The sequence below is a fragment of the Mycteria americana genome (assembly GCF_035582795.1).
Source record: "Mycteria americana isolate JAX WOST 10 ecotype Jacksonville Zoo and Gardens chromosome Z unlocalized genomic scaffold, USCA_MyAme_1.0 Scaffold_18, whole genome shotgun sequence".
Taxonomy (NCBI): Eukaryota; Metazoa; Chordata; class Aves; order Ciconiiformes; family Ciconiidae; genus Mycteria; species Mycteria americana.
The window spans coordinates 5,841,568-5,856,680 of NW_027445436.1; the positions used below are offsets into that span (position 1 = coordinate 5,841,568).

General features: G+C 40.9%; 1 protein-coding gene across 6 annotated transcripts in view; it reads right to left on the reverse strand.

The window, feature by feature from the left end:
• LOC142402962 (SWI/SNF-related matrix-associated actin-dependent regulator of chromatin subfamily A member 2-like) overlaps window positions 1-15,113 on the reverse strand; it is a 204,103-nt gene that overhangs the window by 42,134 nt on the left and 146,856 nt on the right. For all 6 annotated transcript variants that reach the window (XM_075488964.1, XM_075488962.1, XM_075488960.1 and 3 more), the window contains one exon: window positions 10,218-10,436. In XM_075488964.1, coding sequence (XP_075345079.1) covers window positions 10,218-10,436 — 219 coding nt within the window. The remainder of the gene's footprint in view (window positions 1-10,217; window positions 10,437-15,113) is intronic.

Sequence of the window (15,113 nt, forward strand, 5' to 3'; positions counted from 1 at the left end):
GCAAATGCAAATCCAACAGACGAAGCTTATTAATGACTAAACACTATTCAAAAGTCTGATATGTGACAAAATGTCATGGCCTACTGTATCATAAGCTCCATCATTTTAACTGTCAAGCCTCTTATCAATCTCAGAGGAAGGAAGGATCCAGTGGGCACCCAATATTAAAATGATTGTTTCTTCTCCTTCAGATCCCAAACTGCTCCTAGGAACCTGAATCTAAAACATTTAATGCAGACTTTCTTTTTTTCTGTATTTCTGTGAAATTTGTAATAATTATTTAGGCTTCACTTTTAGTAGGTCATTTGAATTTTGACTTTTAGCATGAGATACCTCAGAAATCTTATTTGCAGGGTCTTTAACTGTTTCATGCAAAATTTGACACCTCAAAAGAGTAAAAATATTACAATTCATGTATGAAAGTCAGTTTTAGTTCATGATTGCTGGGATATAGCAACTCAATATGTGAGATAAATCTAGCTATTTCAAACAAAATAAAATTTATTTTAGTCTAATGGTCTCAACAAGGCTATTCATAGTTGTCCAAAATAGAAAAGGAGTTTTATGTCAAACATTTATTCTAATGTTTCCTAGAGTTATATACTTACAGTTCCAATAGAAAACATGCTAACACTTCTTGTGGTATTTTACAAGTAAAACCCTTAGGGCAAAGTGAAAGATAAAAGAATCCTATGAAAATATATTAAGATGTTTTGCTGATAGATATTTCTCTGAAATAGCTGTTCAGATTTCCTGACTTCAGGTTTTCAGTATACAAAAACAGTTTCTGAGACATATAAAATCATATCCAGCATTCTCCTGGAGAAACTGGCTGCTCATGGCTTGGACGGGTGTACTCTTCGCTGGGTAAAGAACTGGCTGGATGGCCGGGCCCAAAGAGTGGTGGTGAATGGAGTTTACTCCGGTTGGCGGCCGGTCACAAGTGGTGTTCCCCAGGGCTCGGTGTTGGGGCCAGTTCTGTTTAACATCTTTATCAATGATCTGGACGAAGGGATCGAGTGCACCCTCAGTAAGTTTGCAGATGTTGTGTGGGAGTGTTGATCTGCTTGAGGGTAGGAAGGCTCTGCAGAGGGATCTGGACAGGCTGGATCGATGGGCCGAGGTCAATTGTATGAGGTTTAACAAGGCTAAGTGCAAGGTCCTGCACTTGGGCCACAGCAACCCCATGCAACGCTACAGGCTTGGGGAAGAGTGGCTGGAAAGCTGCCTGGCAGAGAAGGACCTGGGGGTGTTTGTTGACAGCCACCTGAATATGAGCCAGCAGTGTGCCCAGGTGGCCAAGAAAGCCAATGGCATCCTGGCTTGTATCAAAAATAGCATGGGAGTATTAGGGACTAGGGAAGTGATTGTGCCCCTGTACTCGGCCCTGGTGAGGCCGCACCTCGAATACTGTGTTCAGTTTTGGGCCCCCCACTACAAGAGGGACATTGAGGTGCTGGAGCGTGTGCAGAGAAGGGCAACGAAGCTGGTGAAGGGTCTGGAGCAGAAGTCTTATGAGGAGCGGCTGAGGGAGCTGGGACTGTTTAGCCTGGAGAAAAGGAGGCTGAGGGGAGACCTTATTGCTCTCTTCAACTACCTGAAAGGAGGTTGTAGAGAGGTGGGGGTCAGTCTCTTCTCCCAGGTCACAAGTGATAGGACAAGAGGAAATGGCCTCAAGTTGCGCCAGGGGAGGTTTAGACTGGATATTAGGAAATTTTTCTTCACCGAGAGGGTTATCAAGCATTGGAACTGGCTGCCCAGGGAAGTGGTTGAGTCGCTATCCCTGGAGGTATTTAAAGGACGTTTGGATGAGGTGCTTAGAGACATGGTGTAGTGGTGGTTTTGGCAGTGTTAGGTTTATGGTTGGACTCGATGATCTTAAAGGTCTTTTCCAACCTATATGATTCTGTGATTCTGTGATTCTGTGATTTAACTGAGAATATTTTTCAAATATAAAAGAAACATTTCAGAAGTGTTTTGTTAGACCCCAATAATCATACTCTCAGTCCTGCCTCTAGATTTTCAGTGAGAAAGGTACCCAGAATATGGAACAGGTTTGGGTTTTTCTTTGCTTTAAAACTAACCCCTTCCTCACAGAAAACAGAACAAAATGAAGTATTGGGTAGATGCACTTTAGTTCCCAGTCATACATCGAAAAGCCCATTTCATCTTAACAACTGCCTTATCAGTTTTAAAAATCTTAAAGGCCTCATTTCCTTCTCTTTTCTAGAATCGTCTCTGAACTGAATTTCTTTCAGTTACAGTCACCCATATTGTACATGGAAGATAAACACTCCTTGACTCCATGAAGGCTTAAAAGCCACAGGTCAGCAGCACTTCCTTCCTCAACCTCATATCAACAGAGCCACAGTGGGAGAAAACTCACAATATTTTCTGCTTCAGAATTTCCTGGTAGTAGGAAGCAACATACTGTCTAACTTCCTACTACGCTGAGAAATCAGCTTCCACATGCATAAAACTGTAATGTGCAAAGTCAAGCCGATCAAAGTAGTTTTAGTGCTTGAGATGTGCTGATAATTTGCTGGTCATAGAATAGCTCATACCCAGAGATGGAGGACTTTCTGGGTCCACAGTGACAATTAAAAAAAAAAAATTTTACCCCACTGCCCCCCAAAACTTAATAAGTTCAATAGAAACTGCAATTAAATACTAAAAAGCACATAATTTATATCAGAATGCAATTTTCTTCAAATAAAAAAATAAAAGAAAGGAAAATAAATAAATAAAGCCATGGACAATATATACATGGACTATGTAGACAACAACTTTTTCTCAATTTCACAAATATTTATTTGTTTTCTCCTCTTTCACAAAATCCCAACCTTCAACAAAGCCTGTTAAAAAAATCTCCATTAGGATTAGATAAAAATCTCCATTAGGTTTAAATAAATATAAGGGTCACTAGATGAAAGGCTAAACTGAAACAAATATTGAACATAAGATGGATAATCCTATAGAGCTACTGTAGTATCTAATTACAACCACCTGAAGATCAAACTGAGTTCATGTTCACTAGCTACAAAATGGTGTCTTAAATATATATGCTTAGCATTGATTGTAAAAGATATATATATATATATAAAGGCAAAGCTCCTTTACAATACATAAGCCCTAAAAATAAAGCCTCTGGTAATTTATGTCAGGTTGTAATAACAAGCTAGCTCAACTTTACTACAGTGTTTGAGGCCGGAGTTGCCTTTTAACAGTTGATAAAAGAGAACACGTAACTTTTCAATTTTACATTCCAACTGATAAGAAAATAGTTTAAAACATTCCTAACATTTTCCTAGGAAAGATTTTGAGGGGATCAAGGAAAGATTGAATGACAAGTTTTACTATACAACATATTCACTTTTGCCAGTATACATAAAGCAAGAAAAAAATTAAATAAATTTTATGTCTTGATATTTTCCAACACTTGGAATTCAAAATATTTTATTATATTCCAACACTATTATATTCCAATACTTTTTTATATTCTAACACTTGGAATTCAAAATAGTCATGAGGATGTTAAAAATATCCATCACATACTTTGTACATATGTATGTCAATATTGGCTTTCTTCTAATTTAAATAAGAAAAATAAATATGGACTTAAAGCCTTAATTTCACTTGAATTTTTTAGATCAGCAAAAGCAAGTAGTCTTCAATAGCTTGGTTTTGAATGCCCATGTGAGATAAATCTGACACTGCTCATTACAGGTTTCAGACTTGTTCCACTTGGCAACATGCAAATCTACTTTGAATTAAATCTGCACATCTACAGAACAGAACTTTGTTCATGTCACCAAGCAAGCAACTAGGTTGAATGAGAAACTGAATCCAGATGCAAAACATTTCAACTGTCTTAAGAGATTTAGCTTCACAGTAAGGGTTTGGAGGATGAGTTAAAGAGCATCAGAACTAGCTTAGCCAGGTAAGAGCTGTCTTGATGCCTCTGTCTGAGTCAAAACTATTAGAATCAAGATCAGGTCAGGATAAGTATCTCAGATATCATGGAACACATCTAACAGCAATCCTGGTCAATTTAGCCTCTGAGCAGCAGCTCAGATGATACACTAATTTGCGACTATTGCAAACAAATCCATTGATTCTTGAAAAGCCCTAAACAACAGAGTCCTTAACAGAACACTCATGGCCCTTTAAGAAATAATCTGATTGCTGATTTATCATTTTGCCACCCTGTTAGGAGCACTGTTGTGGGAGAAATATGCCAGAGGATACAATAATTCCACAATTTAAATGCTTTCTAGGATCAGAAGGAAGGCTCCTACTTCCCTGTTTATAGAAAATGCAGTTGCCATACCAATAGTTAGGGCACAGCACCCTGCAGCATCAGCTAGTGATCAAAGCCTGTTCTTCTGTTATAAGTTCCCAGGTAGTCTGAAGAGTGATATTCACTTACAGTTTGCCTAGGGCAGCTGCAGGCCTCCAAAGCAGTTTCACTACATATTGCATGTGTTCACCCTCTTAGCTTTAATAATAGTTTTTATTTTTGGTCCACTGCTTCCAAACTCAGAACTCAGGTCTTGTGATAAGGAGAAAGATGACATTTTTGTCTGTATATGCATAGGCACAAATGTCTTGAGGTCTTTTTTTTTCCTTTGGGGATCTGCAATGATGCATATGCTCGTGAACGTGAGCATAGGCATCAAGTACTACCCAGCACCCAGAATTCCAGGAAGGGAAAACTGGCATTAGATGTTTTTGTTTCCTTGGGATTTTTTCCCCTTTCAGAGGCAACAAGAAGGAATTAAGCCTATAAGACCCTTCCTGGACTATTCAGCATTGAGGTATCTGTGTTATGGCCAGGTATATTGGGAGCCTTGCGGAAGACATTGTATTTGAGGAGTTAGTGAGCTTGAGCAGGCTGTCTGCTCTATTGGGTCTTGTACTTAAGACTTGAAAAGCCAATAGGTTAGCATGAGTAGCCACTGTAAGGGAATCTGCTGGAGTGCCCTGTGCCAGCCTGGGCAGATGTTATGACAGAGATAACATTCCAACTTGTCAGGATAAGATCTATGGTTTTGTTTTTTACACAAGATAAAAGGCACTATGGTACAGGAGGGAGGAAGGACTTCTCCATGGACACGGGATCTGCGCAGCGTGCCGTGGGAAAATCCATCTGGGGTCCATCCGATGCTGCATGAAAGTTCCCAGCATCTGAAGGGTCGTAAGATTTACTCGCTATCTATATTCCTCTTTTTATTCTATCTTATTAAAACAGCTATTTTATTATGCTATTTGTTGTCAGGCCTTTCTTACTGAGATCCAGAAAGAACCCTGTGCTGTCTCTCTCTTCCTGCCCTTGCCCCCACCCCACCTGGTGCAGAACACCACAGTCCAGCTCAGAAGGAGCAGGTAGCTCATCTGCAGTCAGAATTCTGGCTGCTGACCCAGGCAAAACTCCTCAGAAATTAAAGTAAAATTCAACTGAATCTCTCAAAGACAAATGCAGCTAAGGAGACAGCTGCGAGTTGGATAATCATATTATCAAACCAATATATTCATCAGAAACGTAAAATTTCCTTCTGAAAAGCCTCATGCAAGTATAGCTTAAAGGTATCAGCAGCTGCAGAAAGAAAAAAATCTAGAGATATAGCTCTGCTGCTAGTGACCAACAGGTCTGTTTCTTCTACAGTGCTCCAAAAGAGGAGTGGACAGTGGCATAATAAAACATGTGGGGTAGTAAAGGGAAAACTTTTATGAAATAAAGTGCCATCCTTAATTTAGAATGTATTGAATCTTGTGGGAACTTTTAAAAAAGCCTTAGCTGTTTAAGTAGTTTATTGTGTCCATTTTAACAAAAAATGATTTGATTTAAAATTTCCATACAATGTGTATGATATTGTTACATTGCAAGTTGGAGTGGCAAAACCTCAGGGTAAAGCTGCTTATTAACTCCCTCTGATAATTTTACACATTTAAAGATTCCCTTGAAAATGTTGTACATGATTGTCATCTCTTTTTCTATGATCCCCGAGGTATGTAATTTAAAAAAAAAACAACAGGAAAATTTAAATTACTCAAAGAAAAGACAAGTGAGGGGTAAAAATGCAGAAAACAGAACTCCTTACTTTCCCCGCAAAATAAATCTCATGAAAACACTCAGGAAATTTTCACTTTATTGAAGTTTTCATTGTCCACGTAATGGAGAGGACCTTTTACTGTTGTCGTGGTTTAACTCCAGCTGGCAACTAAGCACCACACAGCTGCTCGCTCACTCCCCCCACAGTGGGATGGGGGAGAGAATCAGAAGAGTAAAAGTGAGAAAACTCGTGGGCTGAGATAAAGACAGTTTAATAGGGAAAGCAAAAGCCCTGTGTGCACGCAAAGCAAAGCAAGGAATTCATTCACTACTTCCCATGGGCAGGCAGGTGTTCAGCCATCTCCAGGAAAGCAGGGCTCCATCATGCGTAATGGTTACTTGGGAAGACAAAATGCCATCACTCTGAATGTCCCCCCTTTCCTTCTTCTTCCCCCAGCTTTTTATTGCTGAGCATGACATCATATGGTATGGAACATCCCTTTGGTCAGTTGAGGTCAGCTGTCCCAGCTGTGTCCCCTCCCAACTTCTTCTGCACCTGGCAGAGCATGGGAAGCTGAAAAGTCCTTGATTTAGTATAAGCACTACTTAGCAATAATGAAAACATCCCTGTATTATTTACACTGTTTCCAGCACAAATCCAAAACATAGCCCCATACCAGCCACTATAAAGAAAATTAACTCTATCCCAGCCAAAACCAGCACAACTGTGAAGCTGCATGACCAGTGCTACACTATAAATCTAATCCTCAGAATACAAGCATTCAAAAATATTAGTAGCTCTTACATCAGCATTTGCTGTAACACTCTGAAGTATACAGACTTGCAACCTGAAAATGCAATTGAAAATATGTACACAATACAGTTAGAAGTGACTGCTATGTAGTATGGAAACATCTGATCTAGCTTTAAACTAGCTAAATTGAGTACACAGTTAACAGTTTAACAGCAGAGGAGGAAGGAACTTGCAGTTTTCTTCAGCAAGGTAACAAGCCATGTTGAAAAGGAGTAGCAGTACATACTGTATCTTGACTTTAGCAAGGCCTTTGACCTTGTTTCACAGAACATTATCACAAACAAACCAGGAAAACACGGACTACATAAAATTACTATCAGGTGTGTAGCAAATAGTCAGAAAATTCTATTCAGAGCACTTTTTAAAACTCAGAGTAGTTCTGTCAAAATGGAAGGCTGTGGAAATAGGGGTCCAGTGCTATTCAATATCTTTTTTTAATTATCTGGATTATGGAACAAAAAGTATGCCTATTAAATCTGCAAAGAACACCAAGTTGACAGGGACCACAAGTATACCTGATAACAAGATTAAAATTCAAAATTATTTTGATAAATTGGTGTAACAACTGGAGAAAACATGGATAATTTACAACAAGGATATATGCAAAATATTTCTATTAGGCAAGGAAAAATCAACTGTTTTATTGGGTTTACGTGGCAAGGTTTTGGTAGCAGGGGGGTCTGCAGGGGTGGCCTCTGTGAGAAGAGACCAGTGGCTGCCCTCATGTTGGACAGAGCCAGTTCCAGCCAGCTGCAAGACGGACCTGCTGCTGGCCAAAGCTGAGCCAATCAGTGACGCTAGTGGTGCCTCTCTGATAACAAAAGGGTAAAAAAATGCTGCACAGCAGCTGTGAGAGAGACGAGTGAGAAAAATGTGAGATAAACAACCCTGCAGACACCAAGGTCAGAGAAGAAGTGCTCCAGGTGTTGGAGCAGAGATTCCCTCGAAGCCTGTGGTGAAGACCATGGTGAAGCAGGTAGTCCCCCTGCAGCCCATGGAGGTCCACATCAGAGCAGATATCCACACTACAGCCCATGGAGAGCCCCACGCCTCAGCAGGTGGATATGCCCTGAAGGAAGCTGCAGCCTGCGGAGAGGAGCCCACGCAGGAGCAGGTTTTCTGGCAGGAGCTGTGGCCCATGCTGGAGCAGTCTGTTCCTGAAGGACTGCAGCCCGTGGGAGAGACCTACGTTGAAGCAGTTTGTGAAGGACTGTCTCCCACTCTGGAGCAGGGGAAGAGCATGAGGAGGAAGGAGCCGCAGAGACAAAGCATTATGAACTGACCACAACCCCCATTCCCCATCCCCCTGTGCTGCTCAGAGTGGGGGGAGGAGATAGAAGAGTCAGGAATGAAGGAGTAAAGTTGAGCCTGGGAAGAAGGGAGGGGTGGTTTTACTTTTGTCTTTGTTTCTTGCCATGCTACTCTATTATTAATTGGCAACAAATTAAATTAATTTTCCCCAAGTCGAGTCTGTTTTGCCTGTGACAGTAATTGGTAAGTGATCTCCCTGTCCTTATCTTGACCCAAAAGCTTTTCTATCTTATTTTCTCCCCCTGTCCTGTTGAGGAGGGGGAGTGAGAGAGTGGCTAGATGGGCATTTGGCAGGCAGCCAAGGTCAACATACCACAACTATACAAAAAAGAATATGGAAAAATTGGATAGGGAGTAGTTTCACAGAAAGTGATTGAGGGTTTATACTGGATCACAAGTTGAACACAAGTCAGTATCTGTACTGCTGAGAAAATAGAAAAGCACTATACCATGATGTATAAACACCCTAGCAGTTATGTGAAAGAACTCTTCCCCTTTATTCAGGCTTTGAATAAAACTTACACAAAGTTGTTAATCACTTGGAGAGAGTTTAAGGAAGTTGAATCAAAATGATCAGAGGTCTACAAAACAGGGCCTATGGGAAAAGATCAAACGAGCAGGGGTTGTTAACGCAAAGAAAAAAAGACTAAGCAGGGGTATGATAACAGTCTTTTAAGACATAAAAAGATGTCGGGGGAAAAAAAAGAAATGAACAACCTGTTCTTCATGATCACAGTGAACAGAACAAGAAGTAATGCACTTAAAAAAAAGCAAAGAAATTCAGATAAGGTATTAGGGAAAACTAAATCACAGCAATAGCTTCCCTTAGGGAGTTCTAAATTTTCCATCAATGGAGGCCTTTCGGCAAACATCTGTAAGGAATGACATAGGATCTTGCCTTGAGGTAGAAAGATGACTCCTTGAGGGCTATTATTTTTTGACAGAAAACAGCTTAACATTGAGTACAAAACCAACCTGAGAAGTAAAGTATGAAAGTCCAAGCTGAGCTTTTGCCATAGCCAGAGTATTTCAGTACTGAAGCTAACGAGTTTAAAATGAGCTTGAGCAGATCTACCCAATATACACTTTATTTTGGTGGGTTTTTTTCCCCTAGCTTTTATGGTCCTAGCTGCACTCTGTGTCAACCACATAAGCATGTGATTGTTCTACCATGGTAGAATACTGCCTATCAAATCACAGAGACTAGTTCTGTACATGAAAAATCTTACTAATAGGCTTTAGAAATAATAATTGAGTTAAAAATTATGAAATTTCCTGGTTTTGATGAGACTTTCTAGAGATCAAACCTCATTTCTTTACCACCCCTGATATTAACATTCTGAAAAGCCATATACATTAGTGTTCATTATCTAATGCTTTTTGTAAGCATTTTTAAGCATTTTCATTACCTCTGGTTTTTTTTTTAAGCAGAGGAATGACAAGAAATCCTCAAGGGCAACAAAATCATAGATTCAGTGAGAGTAAGTTTAGATTCTTTACTTTCAGGCATGGAAATCCTGCAACATGGTCTTCATCGAGTTTTTTGATCTCACTGGGATCAAGAAACACAGAGGGACTTGGAAATGAAAAAGCTTAAGAGAGAGAAGACTTGCTTGAAAGTTTCCAAACCTTTAAAATGGATCAGTTTGGGTTTTTTCTTATACACCTGCAGCACAGAAAGCTGTAATACACACTGATCATAGGTTTCCCATACTTTAAATTGAAAAGTCTCTTAATGATGACAATCTGCTTAGTGTGTCGAAAAACATAAGTGAAATATGTCAATATCTATGGCCACAGAATAGTTGCAATAGAAAAACTGTAATCATGATTCTGCATCTAGCAATGAGTTAAGCTTCAGCAACACAGCTTGAAACCTAAGTTATGTCTTGAGCACAGTTGTAAAAACTGAATAATAAGAATACATGGACCTTAGATATTACACGGTGTTTTCACTTGTGTAACTTTGTCATCTTCAATGAGAACACCCCCCCCCCCCCCGCAATTAGCAACTATCAAAAAGAAAAAAGTAGTACCTACCCGTAGCCACTGTTTCTCTGTAAGAGCATCGCTATAGTCCACATCCCTGCGCTGACGGGACCCTCTTCCAAATATTTTCTCTTCCTCTTCCTCACATGTGAGCCTTTCAACTTCAGCATCATCCTTAATAATCCAAGATGGCAATTCATCCTCCTCCATCAAGCGGGGCTTGCGCTTGGGGTTTCTGGCATCTTCCCTACGTCGATCCATGTCCATGCGCTGCAATGGCAGTTGGGAAAAGATACAACAATTTGAAGGGTCTTGATTAAATAAACCATGGGAATACCTGGTTATTTACTTATGCTTGAAACTTTAAACCAACTCCTCTGGTAGCATTTCCCTCCTCCACCCCAATACTTATAAAATGCCACTATAAAAAGGAATATCCCCACATGAAAGCTGATCTTCAATCAAATTCATTATTACAAAGTGAATTTCACTGAAGTGAAGAATATTGTAGTCTGGATGGGTGGACAACCAGATGTGTAAAAAAACCTGGCTGGACAATCAGGCTCAGAGAGTAGTTGTTAATGGGTCATACTCTACCTGGAGACCAGTCACGAGTATAGTACCACAGGGGTATATCCTGGGAACTGTCCTATTTAGCATCTTTATAAATGATATGGAAGAGGTGACAGAGTGCTTGCTCATAAAGTTTGCAGATGACACCAAATTGGAGGGAGGGGTGTTTTAAGTTGATATGCTTGAAGGCTTGTTAGACCACGTCTAGAATACTGTATCCAGATTTGGGTCCCCAAAAAAAAGAAAAACTTTGATGAACTGGGTTCAGCAGAGGGCCACCAAGATGGTCACAGGGCTGGAGCACATGCCCTGTGAAGAGATCCTGAGGGAACTGGGCTTGTTCAGCCTGGAGAAGAGAAGACTTCAGGACACCTAATAGTAGCTTTCCAATACGTACGAGGAAGCGGTACGTGTTGGGAATATGAGAGACAACAGGCATAATTTGAAAGAAGAGAGGTTCAGACAGGATATGAGGAAAAACATTTTCACCAGTGGAACAGATTGCCCAGAGAAGTTGTGCAGTCTCCATCCTGGATAAAGCCCTGAGCAACCTGGTCTGATTTCATAGCTGACCTTGCTTTCAGTAGAAGGTAGGACTAGACACTTCCTGAGGTCCCTTCCAACCTGAATTATCCTGTGATCTAATTTCTAAATCCAGATGAAAAACAGAATGCAATACATGCAACCTGACTATGCAGGTCCAACTAGATTCCAGAATCAATGATATTCCATATCTCATTACTTCATAATGGGGAAGTGACTGTATTGACTTCTATTTGCATAGCAGACTTTCATATTCCCCCTTTTAAATGATGTATTCATTCAAACTGGGCATGCACATGGTTTAGTTTATTGACAAACCTGCCAACTGGCAAGAAATTAAGATCTGCAGTCAAACAAGGCCCAAATCAAAATACTTTTCTATTATTTAGTAATAAACTTTAATGAAATACATAATGCCCATAAATTATATTTATTTTTTCATTGATTAATATGCTTGCATTTGAAAAGTTGTGGGATAATTGCTGAGGTGACTTAGAAATTAAACTTATATTCACACTTTTAGGTAAGGCACAGCTTTGAAGAAGCTCCCCAGGTGGAATGCAGCTGACATGCAAGGAATCCATTCCATGGAAGTTCCCTAGGCCTGCAACCTTAGATGTTGGTAACGCCAGGGGAACTTGGTGTGCTGACTCTAAGAGGTACTGCTCGGAGGGTGGAGCGGTGTGGAGATACCGTGGCCAGGCTCTGTAATATGGGAACTTAAAGGTGTCATGGAACTGATAAGCTGCATATTTACTACCCTGGGCCAACAGCCTGTCATGTTTTTGACAAAATGCTGTCCTTTTGGTGAACTTTGCTCATTATAACATCATTATAATACCAAAACACACCTCCATCCCAAAAGCTACCCACCTCCAAGGTGTGACCACCCCTCGCTGAGCTTGCGCTCTGAATTTTCCTAGCTTATACCTTTAAAAGCAAAGCGAGAAAACTTTACACCAATCCTAAACAAAGATGTATGACTAGAGTCACTCAAGCTCCACCCGAAAGGTGAAAGATAATATAAGATGGCTTAAGAGAGAGAGAATGTTAGGGAAGACACCATCACGTACCACTCTTACCTCTGGGATCAGTCGATGGGCTGAGCCTCTCTTCCCCCCCATCGGGATGCCTTTGGGTAAGAGTCAAACACTTGGTTATACCAAGTGCCTCCCCGGGAAACTTAGAAATATCTATAGAGTCGCTTTATTATCTTTTAACGCGTTTGTGTCCGGCCGTTTTACTCATATTCTTGGTATTTGCATGTGCTTTGCAGACAGTGAATTTATCACCGGTAATCCAAAGAATCTGTGTGTCTGTTGCTGTAATAAACTGCGCTCTTCATTGATCTAGCCACGGTAGTTCTCATTGAACACGACCAGACTCTTTAAGTGTGGCCGTGATAGTTCATGCAACATGACTAGACTGGGGGTGTAAGCGCGTTATTAGTGAATCCGTAATCGTGAAGTTCAGTATGCTGGACACAACCGGACTTATAATGTTGTAAATTAATGCTGTTGCCTTAGCAAAAGCCCTGAGAGGGCTCTGGTTCTGATAAGTGGCTATACACACGGTCCTTAGAAAATAAACTGTTGACCAAGTCTGAGACTAAGACTGGACCTAGCCGCACCTAGACTCCTCTCTGAGAAGGAGTTTAGAAAGCAAGGGGGTCCTGTCTGAACCTCATGACTGAACAGGAGGGTTCCCCCCCCAGCCACTCCTCAGACTAACGCGACAGTAACTCTTAACGTAACAAAAGTACAGACTGAAGAACTAAGGATATGTTAGCTGCTGTTTTTTTGAAAGGAAAGAGCATAACAGGGGAAATTAAAGACACTCCCAATTAAGCTGAGAAATAAGAGACAAATAACCATTTGCTTTTTCTCAAAAGATTCTATTCAAATCCCTTTTATCTCTGAGAAACCTCTAGTCTCATCTTCCCATGTTTTAGCAAAACATATATTTAAAAAGAGATCCACCTTATTTTATTTAAACTAACAAAGTAATTATATTCACAGTGTCCTCAGTGAGGGCGAAAGCCTAGAAACAAATAAATTCATATGCTACAAATGCTTATATGTGAGCAAAGAATGCATGCTTTAGTAAAACTAGGGCCTAAAACTTTCAATTTCAAAAAGCACACAATATTGCTGACCTTTGAAAAGTTATCTTATTCTTTCTAAATTGCAACTATAACTGTCCTTATATAAAACCCCACTCATCTTAAACCCACTGACTTTTATCTCAAATGCCATGTACTGGGTCTGGCTGGGATGGAGTTAATTTTCTTCATAGCCACCCACGTGGTGCTGTGTTTTGGATTTGTGACCAAAACAGTGTTAATAACACACCAGTGTTTTCACTATTGCTGAACAGTGTTTGTATGGTATCAAGGCTTTCTCTGTTTCTCACTCTGCTCCCCGCAGCGGGTAGGCTGCAAGAAGTTGGGAAGGGACACAGCCAGGACAGCTGACCTGACCTGACCAAAGAGATATTCCATATCAAATAACGTCATGCTCAGCAATAAAAACAGAGGGGAGGGTGTTTTGGGGTAGGTAGCCATTGTTCGGGAACTGGCTGGGCATTGGTCTACTTGTGGGAGGTGGTGAGTGATTGCCTTTGTATCACTTGTTTGGTTGTTTTTATTTTTTCCTTCCTCTTTCCTTTGTTTATTAAACTGTCTTTATCTCGACCCTTGAGTTTTTTTTCTCACTTTTGCCCTTCCAATTCTCTCCCCCATCCCACTGCGGGGGGGGGGGAGTGAGCGAGTGACTGGGTGGGGGCTTACCTGCCAGCCGGGGTCAAGCCACCACAGTCATTTTTGGAGCCCAACATGGGACTCGAGGGGTTTGAGATAACAACAGATTTGATTGGAGTGTGCTAGACTGAACTTCTAGCCATTATACCTGTTTAGCTGAGTTGTTACTTGGTAGGCTATTACTTGCTGTTGCTGGTCGTGATGCTGATGTATTTACTCTGGATGCTGACTTATGTGTTCCCTCCCCTGTTCTGGTGTTTCATCTCTTTCCTGCTGTACAACAAACTCCAAGAATTGTTAATGACTGTTTTCAATTGTTGCTGTTTGCTGTGTTGTTTATCACTTTGTTTTGCTTTGCCTGGGAGAGCTATGATAAAAGCACTGGCCTTGAGCCTAATCTGGTATTTGGGCCCTACACTGCTGCTGTCCCAGTACTCCGAGAACCATCTCATGGAGAAAATCAGCAATTACACTTTCCTCCTTTTCTCTTCTGAGAGATGCTTTGTGGAGAGAGGGAAGAATGGCATCTACCCCTTCCTCTCCTCCAGGATAGGTCTTTCCAGCCTTCTTGTAATGGCCTCTCAGTTTCTTGAATATCCTTATGCAATCAGACTGTTTGCACTGGTGTGTGTCATGAGCCTGATATTCATTTTGATTAGCGTTCATAAGGTCAAACAACTAAGTGGGAATGCCACACAGGAACATGTCCCAAAGCTGTTGATCCCTGGGTGTCGGGGTGTATGGGAGGATTTGGGCAGGTGCCTAGGGCCATTATCACCTCTGTTAGCCTGGGATTTTACACCTGTACAGGCATGTAATGCCATTGAATTGGTACAGCATTTGAAAGAGGGGAGCCTTGCCTGCCCCAATGAAACACAGCAAATTCTAATGTTGTGTTGGGGCCTGGCCCATGCCTATAGAGCCACTGTCCAGCACCCTCAATAGAGCAAGAGGGTCTCTTGCTCTGAGTGAACAAAAATGGACACTGAGAGGGTTGCTCACTCTGAGGTCACATGAACAGACACTGTGGCTAAACCAGAGACCCAACCCGCAACTTTCATAGTTGCTCCTGT